General features: G+C 41.6%; 2 protein-coding genes across 2 annotated transcripts; both read left to right on the forward strand.

Moving 5' to 3' along the window:
• Positions 1-2,135: 2,135 nt before the first annotated feature.
• LOC103644573 (serine/threonine-protein phosphatase PP1 isozyme 1) lies at positions 2,136-5,471 on the forward strand. Its single transcript, XM_020541331.1, has 10 exons — positions 2,136-2,225; positions 2,994-3,083; positions 3,580-3,663; positions 3,762-3,833; positions 4,036-4,103; positions 4,213-4,223; positions 4,828-4,866; positions 4,955-5,010; positions 5,268-5,329; positions 5,438-5,471. Exons 1-10 carry the CDS (start codon positions 2,136-2,138, stop codon positions 5,469-5,471), a joined length of 606 nt encoding a protein of 201 aa, XP_020396920.1.
• Positions 5,472-5,481: 10 nt separating this feature from the next.
• LOC103634393 (uncharacterized) lies at positions 5,482-6,776 on the forward strand. The gene is made up of 4 exons (XM_008655927.2): positions 5,482-5,523; positions 5,674-5,888; positions 5,963-6,221; positions 6,648-6,776. Exons 1-4 carry the CDS (start codon positions 5,497-5,499, stop codon positions 6,774-6,776), a joined length of 630 nt encoding a protein of 209 aa, XP_008654149.1. The 5' UTR covers positions 5,482-5,496.
• Positions 6,777-11,080: the final 4,304 nt, after the last annotated feature.

Genomic DNA, 11,080 nt, shown 5'->3' on the forward strand with positions numbered 1-11,080 from the left:
CCTCCTTCCCCACGTTGTCTTCCACTCTTCCCCCAACACCGCTGTCGCGCCCTACCTCCTTCCCCCAACATCATTGTCGAGGCCCGCGGTGGGGCCCGGTTCCTGTCGCGGCCAGCGGTGGGGCTCGGTTCCTGTCGCGGCGCTAGACCGCCGCCGCCATGGAATGTCGAGGCCAGATCCGCTACTACTCCTCGATCCGGCCTTGTGGGCATGCGCGGTGGTGATGGAAGACCCGATCGGCGCAGCCCAACTGAATGCCGCGCAAGCTGTGACATTCTCATCCGTGTGGTGCCAACAACCACCCCCGCCATGCGCGGCAAGCGACGGATGCGGCGGATAGTTGGTGACCTTCAACTCCTGCCCGACGCACGGTCAAGGAAGAGCAAGCCCCACCACTGCTGAGAAGGAGGACCAAGCCCCGCCACCGCCAGTGAAGACAGAAGAGGAAGCCCTACCGCCGCCGGTGAAGACAAAAGAGGCCATCCTGCCCCCGCCCGTCCCATCCCCACCTTGCGCGATGCCCGGTGCCTCGGTCTTGTGCCCTTCCCCATCACATCACTGAGGACCGCCATATCCTCCACTGTCGCCGCTCCCGCCAACAACACATTCTCCCCGTTGTGATTGTCACCCAGCATCGCCCCAACTTTGGCGTTGCCCCACCGCCCTCGTCGTCGGTTCCCCCACCATCCGTGCCCACCTTCCAAGTTCCAACCTCCTCCCCACGCCACCATCTGCGGCCCTTCCATCCTCGAGCCCACACCCACGATCCACAGGTGTTGTGCCTGCCATCCATGCTGCCAAACAAACTTTGCATGTCGCACCCATCGCCGGCGCCCCCTTTCCATCCACGCCCCCGCCGTCCGGGAGGAAAAGGGAGGAGACGAGGAGCAGTCGCGCCGCCGCGGTGGACGCAAGAGCAAGGCTAGAGCTACACCTGAACATACGCGAGGACGCTGCCAAGAAGAACATGGAACCACCGACCGCGTCCAACATACGCCATCATTCATCGTCACTGCAGGTCCGTGCCACCTACCCCGAGACGTGAACCTCTACTCGACAGCGAGCCACCCTTGGTTAGCCTCCACTTCCCCTTCACTGGGAGAGCGAGCGAGAGGCGTGCTGCGACTCTCTGGGTAGGGCCGGGCCTGCGCAAGCTGCCACCGGGCTGGCCACGGACGTGCCATTCTCGGGTGCAAGCAAGCGGGTCTTCGAGGTCGTCGTCTGTTCTCGAGGACGAGGAACATTGGCTACAACTTCATCTTGCCGGAGCACATTGCTCTCGGCATCTTCGACCTGGACGATCCCACCACCAGCAGAATCATCAAGAGGTTGGTGGTAATCTTCTATTACATACTCTGCTATTTTCCATCGTGTTTGGTCAGCGGTATATAAATCACAATAATATTGCTAATTAGCAACAAGACACCAACCTTTTTAGTCTCTAATAACTTGATAAGTAAGCAATCAGACTCCTTTGGAGTGTGACAACTGACAACAAATGCATTTAGTTACTTGCAACTAGAGCAATAAGGTAATAAGCTCTGTAGGCAACAAGCGACATATCAAATTCAGCAGCCTGGCAGTTGTAAATGTAACAGCTAGCAATCAGTAGCAATAGATGGATGCAGTTGATTAATCTCCCAAAAGAAACTTGCGTTTGTTGTAGATAAAAGTAGATAAAACTTCCCTATTTTGCTTTTTCATTATTAGTGTGTTTTACTGGTCCACTGCATCTTGTTGCTTAGGAGCAGATCCAAGTCATCTAGAAAAATAGCCACTTAACTGAATCCAAGGAGAGCTTGCTAAAGATGCCAGAGAGCCCGTGGGGGTTATCTCCTTTCAAAGTACGTGAGAGGTCTACCGCGAGAGCTGGCAAGTCTGCAATTGTCAAGTATTCAAATAAAAAGAAAGGTAAGAGGTTGAACTTATTGGAGTTTATTGCACTATTCTTGGTGATAGAGTTGATTGTATAAATTGACTTGTTTTATTTGTCATTTTCGAGAATACTTCACTAGCTCAATTATGTGTGGATTTGACTATGCGAGCAAGTGGAGGATTAATTGATCCTGTTATTGGTCACAAGGAGATCGAAAGAATAGTTCAGATTATATGGTGGCGAACAAATAAATCCAATTATGTTGGGTGAAGCAGGTGCTGGTAAAACAGCTATTATTGAGGGATTGGCTCTTATAATTGCTAATGGAGACGTTCATATCTTCCTTGTGGTACGATCCATTGATGGATAACCAGAATAGTGGAATAAACCAACCCATGAGTTTAAATATTAACAAGGTAAAATTTGTAGATGAATTTAGAAGTTAATTTTAAATTTATATGGACAATTTGTGTTCATGCCCTTACTTTGAAGTCTAATGGTGAATTTGTCCTCATTTTTTTGACTTGGTGATTTGGCATCTGGTTTTCAAAACAACGGTAGAGTATACCCTAGCTAGCGATACTACGGAAGGTTGGGTGTAGCAGTTGACCAGATGATCTCGCTTCCTATTCATTCAAAGCTTACATCTTTATGTGCTTTTGATTGATTCCCGGTGACTAATTTTACTGCTCTCCATATATACAAATTCATTCACCTATCATATTGATTCCCGGTGACTAATCTTTATGGCTGGCGGGAGCGTTTGGTTTGCTCGGGCGGGTGCTGGGCCTGGGCGGTTGCGAGCTGGGAATGTGGTTCTGAGCTGAGCGGGACGCTCCTTCTTTTTTTATCGAGACGTTTTTCTAGGTTGAGTTCATTTCTCTGCTTCATCTGAAAACAATTATCTTCTCATTTCACCATGATCTTTGGGAGCCATATAACCTTTTCTCCTCCGATTTATGCTGAAATGGGGGCCTAGAGTTGCTCCAAGATGTAAAAAAAATCGCACCATGTTATTAATGGATCTTTAGAATTAACATCTACGGTTGATTTGCTCTGCTGGGAAGGGAGGTTATAGAACAGAATTAATATCTACGATTGATTGCTCTGCTGGAAGGGAGGTTCTGATCCACTGCAATTTATGCTACAGGTTAGAGCTCTTTGTGAGAAGGCAAAGGAGATTCTGATGGAGGAAAGCAATGTTCAGGTTCGCTGTTTTGATTGCTTTGGCTTGAGTCATCAGCAATCCCATTTCATTACCAGTTGAGATATTATTTTGTTTGGGACCGGTTAGCTTTTCTTCATGTCTAGCCTAAGCTTTGACCCGACCCAATTAGCAATAAAAAATTGTTTAATTCCCAGTCCACACTCTACCCCACCCCACCTTGCACAAACTAAATTTATGCCTGTTAACTAAATGCGTAGATTTATGACATCTTTTACTGTACCTTCATCCCCACACATCATCCTCAAGTTCTGATGAAAGAACCCTGAACCCACCTTTTTAAGCTTCTTGTAAAAAAATGTCAGTGGTGGGAAAGGAACACCTGAAGTTTCTGAAACGTATAGCTTTAACAAACATTTAATACAAGAAGATAAGATGGACTCTTTGGATAATCTACGCTGTTTATATGGCGGATTCACAGATGAGGTTGGTCGTGTTATTTGACTTTTGCCGATTTGTTTTGTTTTCATTGTTGCAACCTGTAAAGAGTCCTGTTACTATATGCGGTGATATTCATGGACAATTTCATGATCTTGCTGAACTCTTCCGAATCGGTGGAAAGGTACCTCACTATTTTCTATTCATTTGCTTCTGTTTAATCTCCGATTTAGTAAGGAACATGTTGAAATTTCAGTATCTTGAAACTTTCACTTCAACCAGTGTCCAGATACGAACTACTTGTTTATGGGAGATTATGTTGACCGTGGTTACTACTCTATCGAAACTGTCACAGTAAGTGTAGACTCACATGGCTTTATGTTAGCACCATCAGCATATTCATCTACTCATAGTTGTCATGAGCAGTATAGTTTGTGTAGTGTGCACTATATTGAAAAGCTGATCACATCTGCCTTTTGTTGTTCCTACTTCAAATCTCTAAATTGTAGAACTTTACTAATTCTTGGCACTGATTCTATCCACTGCAAACAAACAGCTTTTGGTGGCTTTAAAAGTTCGATATCCTCAGAGGATCACCATTCTCAGAGGAAACCATGAAAGCCGGTAGGTATACAATTTCTTGTTTGACAGATTGTTCATGTTTACTTGATGCATCACTCCATTCTCTGTTATCAGCTGTACAAACTAAAGTTTTTAATGAAATTATTTGCAGATTACTCAAGTGTAAATCGTTTTCTTTATTCTTCCAAAGAATCAAAGCCAAAATCTGTGCTATCGTTCATCTTGTTCTTTAGATTTTCTTGCTTGTAGCCATAAGTCATGCTTCATTTTTCGAATGTACCTAGGCCGCTCATTTTTGGTAGTTCATATTGACGCCAACTAAAATTAGTGTTTAAGTAGTTCCATTCATGTTTCTTGTCCTTGCCGGTTCATGTGTTGTAAACTACAGATGGTAATGCAAGGTCTTCAACCTATTTTATCGGCTATGGTTGATTGCCATAATGCGTTTTGGTACAAGTTTGCAATAGTTTAATTCCACAGAAGTATTCAGATGTTGAGTGAGTATAACTTGTGGCCTATCTTATGATCATACTCATGTGTACTTTAGTTTATGAGAAGCCACAACGATTTTTTAATGTCATAATGTTCTAGGCTCTGGTTTTTTGAGATACAATTAGTTCATTGCACCTAACATATTTTGTTTTTAAGAAAGAAATCTTCATTTGATGGTTTAGATCCATGTAAAGGGAGGAGCATGCTTATGGCTACACTTATGGGTATCATCACTTCATATTGTGATAATGCAGACTACTCACCTGTCATATAGTTTCATCGATCAACCTACCGGCCGGTCTCATCGATCCAGGTATCGCTTTGAATCGAGCATTACTTGTAGCTGTTCCAGTTAAAATGGGATAGGATTTAAATGATGCGGGTTCTTAAGCAACTTTCAGGCATTGCTGGCCTTGCGATCAGGTACGGGCTTACTCTGAACACGCTGCAAGCACAGGTTGTCTGAAGCATGTGCACTTTGGAGAACAAGATCATATCAGTAGAGAGAATCCTACAGTACATGGGCGTTCCTGCAGAGCCCCGCTTGTCATGTCAGAAAACAAGTTGGCTCAGAGCTGGCCATCGAATGGAGAAATCCAGCTTCAGAATCTCCATGTAAATCCATCGCCCCTTCTTTTTATGTACTAGATGAGTAGTGTGATGCAAAGCAATGCTAGATTTGTATCTGTCTGTCTGTCTGTTTGTTTGCTGCAGGTGAAATATGCGCCGCAGCTGCCCTTCGTTCTGACCATGAGGCTGTCATCACAAGAATTCAAGTATCATTCAGTATGTAACAAAAACATGTATTTGAAAAATATCCCTGCAGGTATCAATGCCATGAAGTGACGTGATCATATTGACTGATCCTGGTTCAAAATTTTCAGTAAATCAAGGGAGTGCTACACTATTGCCTATTGAAGGAAACTATTCTCGCGGAAATTTGATGCTTCAGAGAATAAAGACATACATTGTAAGTGTATCGGCTTCATTTAGATCATAAAATTTTATGCATATGCTTTCTCAAAATTACTTATGTGATCCATGTATTACTGCTATCATCATCTTTATGCATTATTTTCACTGTAAGAGTTATATTTATGTATCTTATCCTCATATTTAGGCATTTCTGGAGCAAAAGCTTGTGGAATTTGATAGGACGGAGAGGCTGAATCATTTTGTTTTAACTGATTCCGATATAGCAGTGGTTGATGATCTTGGACATATATTTGAAAAATATCCCCATTTTCATCTGGCTGTTACTTTTTGTAATAACAAAGGGCAACCATTGAATTCTGGGTTTGTTGCTGTAAGAGGAACCAGGGATGGCATCACTAAGTAAGTTGACAGCTATTGAATATATCGTATTATACACAGCCAGCAAACTTCAAATTAAACTCTGTTTTTTTCAGAGCTGTGGAATTCTTGAAACAGGTCCTTGGAACTTACAGCTTAAGATATATTAAGGCTTCCCGTATGCTTGGTGACCAATTAGCACTTGCATGGGTCGTCAAGTCTCATCTACCATCGGCTTTGGGAAAATTTTCTAAGCATGAAGCATTTACTGGTGAAGTTAATGGAACATCTGTTCTCTTCTTGCCTTGTGTTGTTTATAATTGGACCCCGCCTGAGGGTGCTGGACAGTTTCATGGTATACCCTTGGATGTTAAGGTATAACATTTTCTTACTTGTAAGGAACTTAATTGGTCAGTGTTTTGCTCTTTTTCTTCATGGAAATAAATTGTGGCATAATATTAATAGAAAATAGTATTCTACAGGCTCCTTACACATGAATGCATGCTGCTAACATAGATGTAAAAACTAGGAAGATTTGGTTCACCGTTACCTTTTCTCTCATATGTCATTTATAATTCAAATAAATTTCTAGAAACTGCAATAATACTGTGCATTGTGGATCCATGGTGTTTTCTTTTGTTATAAGCTATGCTCCGATTGATGATCAGTTTGTCAGCATGCAAATATGGATCATTTGTGCAGGAGTATACTAATTCAATAAATGTGCATGATGTGTAACATTGCTGAATATGGTTTCTATTTACTGTGACATCCAGAATAATTCTTGTACCATTTTTTCAGGTTGTCCATTTCAAAGGTTCAAGAAAGCGATTGATGCTTGAGGCATGGAATTTCTACAACTCAACCTCTAAGATGTCTGATATGCTATGCCTAATCTTGAGAAGTGGCCGGACGAAATACGACTTCTAAACTTTTGGTTAAAACTGACACATGGTATTCTCCCTCATTCTCATCCTCGTTATCTTTCACCGAACTAACCTGACTATTAGACTTTGCCCTTTGGTATGATCGTATGGTGTGTTTTGTTAACAAGTTTATCTTTTCTTTACAGTTGATACTATTCAAAGTTGTTGTGTGTTCAAGTATAAAGAAAAGATGAACTTTACAGTTGATACTGTTCAAGTACTTGAATTCTTGTGATGACAGCCTCATGGTCAGTATAGTACAAAAAATGCTGACCATGAGGCTGTCATCACAAGAATTCAAGTATCATTCAGTATGACAATGATCCTATTAGATTTGGAGGTGGTCCTCCTTCAGTTGGAGATGGCCCTAATGCTTTTCCTTTCAAGCCCTTAGATCTGAAATCCTCACACTACACTGCTGAAGCAATGAAGGTTAGCAACATTTGAATAGTTCATAGGTTATTCCTGCGACGCTTGCGTGGTAATGATTGAAGGTTAGTAACATTTGGATACTTCATAGGTTATTCATGATAACATTTGCTTCTGCGCTAATGGTAAAAGGATCTCTAAACTTAGAAAGTATTCGTATAAACGTGCAGTTTGCAGTGATGTTTGTTTTTTAAATTTTGTCCCGAGTCTAGATGAGAAATCGGTTAAATCCAAAGAGTTTTGCTCTTTAAGTCTTTTATCTATTGCACTACCTGTATATGTTTGGTTTTTCTTTGCTTTGTCCACATTCAATTTTTTTAAAAAAATCTCATGAAATGAGACAATTAGTGTGGACATAGGATTGTATTTTGTTGGTTCTTGTTCTGATCTCCAGATATATTCTTCAACCATCTTTTCCCCCTTGTTAATAATTTCTATTTAGAATCATTAATCTGGGACACCTGTAACATTATCAAGTTACTCCTTGTGCTGATGACTTTCTGTATTCTGTTTTTTGCATGCTTAATGATATTGGTGTTACTCTAATGACTACATAAAATGGCATCGGATTTCCTGGGTACTTCTAGATTTGGGTTGATGCGACTTGGTTTGTCTGTACAGTTTTGATCTGGCATGGTGTTTTTGACGATAGAGCTGCCTGACGCCAAGGGTGTGAAGCAGAACTTAAAGCCTAAAGGTCATTTCAACTTGTCAGCTAAGGGCTCAGATGACTCGCCCTGCGAGTTTGATCTTGAGTTGTTTGATGTTGTCTATTTAATACATGTTGAATGTAGCGTTTTAGATTTTGATTGTATTGGCCTTCCTATTTGCAGGAGAGCAAAGCAGTTATTGTCCCAAGAACCATATGCTACCAGAACAAGAAAGATGAGAGCGGTTGGTGGCCAAGGCTCCTGAAAAAGGACTTGTGTTCTTGAAGGTTGAGTAGACAAATGGTAGGATGAGGATGGCGAAGATGTTGGATGTTAGTATTTCACTTTTGGTTAATTATGTTTTTCTTATGCGCCTGACAAATCTAGATATGCAACCAGACATGCTTTATTCTTGTTCCTGTTTTGTTTTCCTTATGTATTAATTCCTTAATTTGTAATGCACATGATGTTTTTCTTATGTATTAATTCCTTAACTTGTAATGCACATGATGAAGGCTGGTTGTCGGGTAAGTTCTCTTAAACTTTGGTAAGCTTACATACTTTTTCTTTGGATCTTTTGAATCAATTACATGGTAATTCATTTAAAAATTGTAGTAACACACGTGTACCTAAATATCATATATAAAAGTCTGTAAGGTATTGATGTTTGCAATGCAGTGATGAAACAACTAGATTAAAATAACAAAATTTATGTATGGATAGGATCACAAATGTATTAAGAAATCTTTTCTCATAACAGTATTGTGGTATTATGTGTTTCCGTTGCAACGCACGGGCACCCCCTAGTTACATAAAGATGTTGGAAGTATCCGTTGTAGGCGGAGTCAACAGAACCAGCAATGTCGTTGTGCAATGATAGAAATGGATCATTTTGTTCTGTAAAAGGTAATCAAGCACGGATGGTTAGATATGTCTTTGTATCGCGGCACTATATCATTAAGGGCTCCATTTCGCGGCAGGAAACCTCGTCATTTCCCTGTACCGACAACCTAGTATGAAATTTACACGGGACAGAGATTCAACCTCTTTGGAAGACAGGTTCGTGCGGATATCAGCCCATCCCAAGGCAAATTTCTGCGTGGAAACGCATCCGGCCTCTGGACGTCGGGCGACTTTCCACTTCTCGAGCATGTCGCGTCTCCTCTCGCCTCTCGCTCAGAGTCGCTCGAGCACGCCGCCGCCCCGCTTCCGCTCGCCTGAGCACGCTGCCACTAGAGTCGCCCGACGTTGCCGTCTCCGTCGACTGCCGTTGCTCGAGCACGCCCCCGCTCCTCTCGCCTGGAGGCTGGAGTCGCCTGAGCACGTCGCCTTCTCTGGCCTAGAGTCTCCGAGCATGTTGTCGCCTCAGTCACTCCGCCTCCTCAGGTGAGGGGTTAGCCAGCGCTGCTCGCATCTTCATGCCCTTTCTACTTTCTGCTTGTCCTTGCTCAGTTTCTCATAGATCTAGGGAAGAAAAGGTGCGGGCAGAAGTAGTTTCTTGTAGATGTAAATTGGTGGTAGCTAGCCTGTCGTTCTGGATCTTGGGAAGAAAAGGTGGTGTCTGCTATTATTGTTTGTTGTTACTGTCGAGCGACATATATTCTTAGTTCTGGTTTTAGCACTCCGTCCGATCCAGAAATATTGTGTTTTATTTCCTTCCTCTCTTGTTCATGTTCCAAATTTCCTAGCTTGTCTCTCTCTGTGTGGTATTAAAAAGATGTGTAAGTGACACATTCTTGGCGTGGAGCTCGTTCTGTGATGTTTGGGCATGGTTCCCCGTCTTCTTATATATATATATATATATATATATATATATATATATATATATATATATCACTAGTACAATTTGGCTCTATACAAGCAGTAGGTTTTTTACATCATAGGCGGTTCGGTTAGAAAACCGACTGGATGTCCCAGGCTATTCGGACCGCCTGTGATGTATTAGTATCACAAGCGGTTTTTGTTTCGGACCGCTTGTGGTGCTCTATCCTTTTTACAAACGGACCGTAATGAAAAAACCGCCTGTGATTGTGATTTGATTACCATATTAATATTTTAATTTTTAACAGAAATATGCAAATACAATTTAAATAAATTAATATTTTACTTTTTAACAAAAATATGCAAATACAATTTAAATGAATTTTAATAGCACACATAGATAACTAGCGAGATTTTAAATTAATTGGCAACCACAATGCATAGTCGATCATACATGCTAATAAATACAATTTGATTCATACAATTTTCATGAACTACCATTTTTCCGCATGTATGGCTTTAAGTTCTTATCAATTTTCTTTTCCACATGCTTGATTCTCTCTGGACCATTAAAGACGAACATCTCTTCATACTTATTGTATTCCTCATCTCCGTCTCCCACATTCTCAACTCCAACAATTTTTTGCTTTCCATAAATAACTACATGCATCTTCTCATCTGCTGAATCGAGTACATAGAACAATTGTGCAATACATTCGGCGAGAATCCATGGGTCATCTTTATATCATACTTTCTTTAAGTCTACCAGTGTGAGTCCGTAGTTATCCACTGTCACCCCCACGAGATGTTGTACCCATTGGCACTTAAATAAGAGTATTTTCATGCTTGGGCCATAATCAAGTTCCCATATTTCCTCTATGAATTCAAAATATGTGGTCTTCTGTCCCTGTAGGTCAAAAGCATCGATACGAACACATCGATATGTGGTCTTCCAAAGAGTCTCCGAATGAGATGTTTTTGTCCATTAACCATTCGCTGAAACGATGTGAGTCCAAAGAGTTCCCATATTTCCTCATGATCCAGTCCTCTGTGAGGTTCTGAAACGAAGCTCATCTAGGTGTTCCTCTATGTAAGGCTCGGCTATCGTGAGATGTTGTAGTACACTACCATGAGCATAATGTACTAGCTTGTAATCCTCAACGCGAAAAGTTTTACTGCCCATTCTCCCTCTCCCACATAGTTTACCCTCATGTTTAGGTACACTTCTTTTTTCACTAAATGGATTCATTCCGTCTGTACCCAAAGCAAATCTTAGATTTCTGGTTTCTTTGGCAAACTCAGGATACATAAGATCGAAATTTTTCCATTGTGATGCATCAGCAGGGTGTCGAATCTGTTTGTTACTCTGCTTGCGATTTTTAGAATGCCAACACATAAGCTCAGCCACCCTGCTAGGATTTGAGAACAAACGTTTCAAGCGATCAATTACTGAAATTATTTTTATTAC

The sequence above is a fragment of the Zea mays genome, chromosome 1 (genome assembly GCF_902167145.1).
Source record: "Zea mays cultivar B73 chromosome 1, Zm-B73-REFERENCE-NAM-5.0, whole genome shotgun sequence".
Taxonomy (NCBI): domain Eukaryota; kingdom Viridiplantae; phylum Streptophyta; class Magnoliopsida; order Poales; family Poaceae; genus Zea; species Zea mays.

What these genes read in the sequence shown, in the direction of transcription:
- LOC103644573 (XM_020541331.1), top strand. Translation starts at nt 2,136, where the DNA reads ATGTTGGGTGAAGCAGGTGCTGGTAAAACAGCTATTATTGAGGGATTG. An exon ending in TGGAGGAAAGCAATGTTCAG is followed by an intron (nt 3,084 to 3,579) that starts GTTCGCTGTTTT and finishes TCATTGTTGCAA; the next exon opens with CCTGTAAAGAGTCCTGTTAC. An exon ending in CTGTCATCACAAGAATTCAA is followed by an intron (nt 5,330 to 5,437) that starts GTATCATTCAGT and finishes CAAAATTTTCAG; the next exon opens with TAAATCAAGGGAGTGCTACA.
- LOC103634393 (XM_008655927.2), top strand. Translation starts at nt 5,497, where the DNA reads ATGCTTCAGAGAATAAAGACATACATT. An exon ending in AGAGAATAAAGACATACATT is followed by an intron (nt 5,524 to 5,673) that starts GTAAGTGTATCG and finishes CCTCATATTTAG; the next exon opens with GCATTTCTGGAGCAAAAGCT. An exon ending in GTATACCCTTGGATGTTAAG is followed by an intron (nt 6,222 to 6,647) that starts GTATAACATTTT and finishes CCATTTTTTCAG; the next exon opens with GTTGTCCATTTCAAAGGTTC.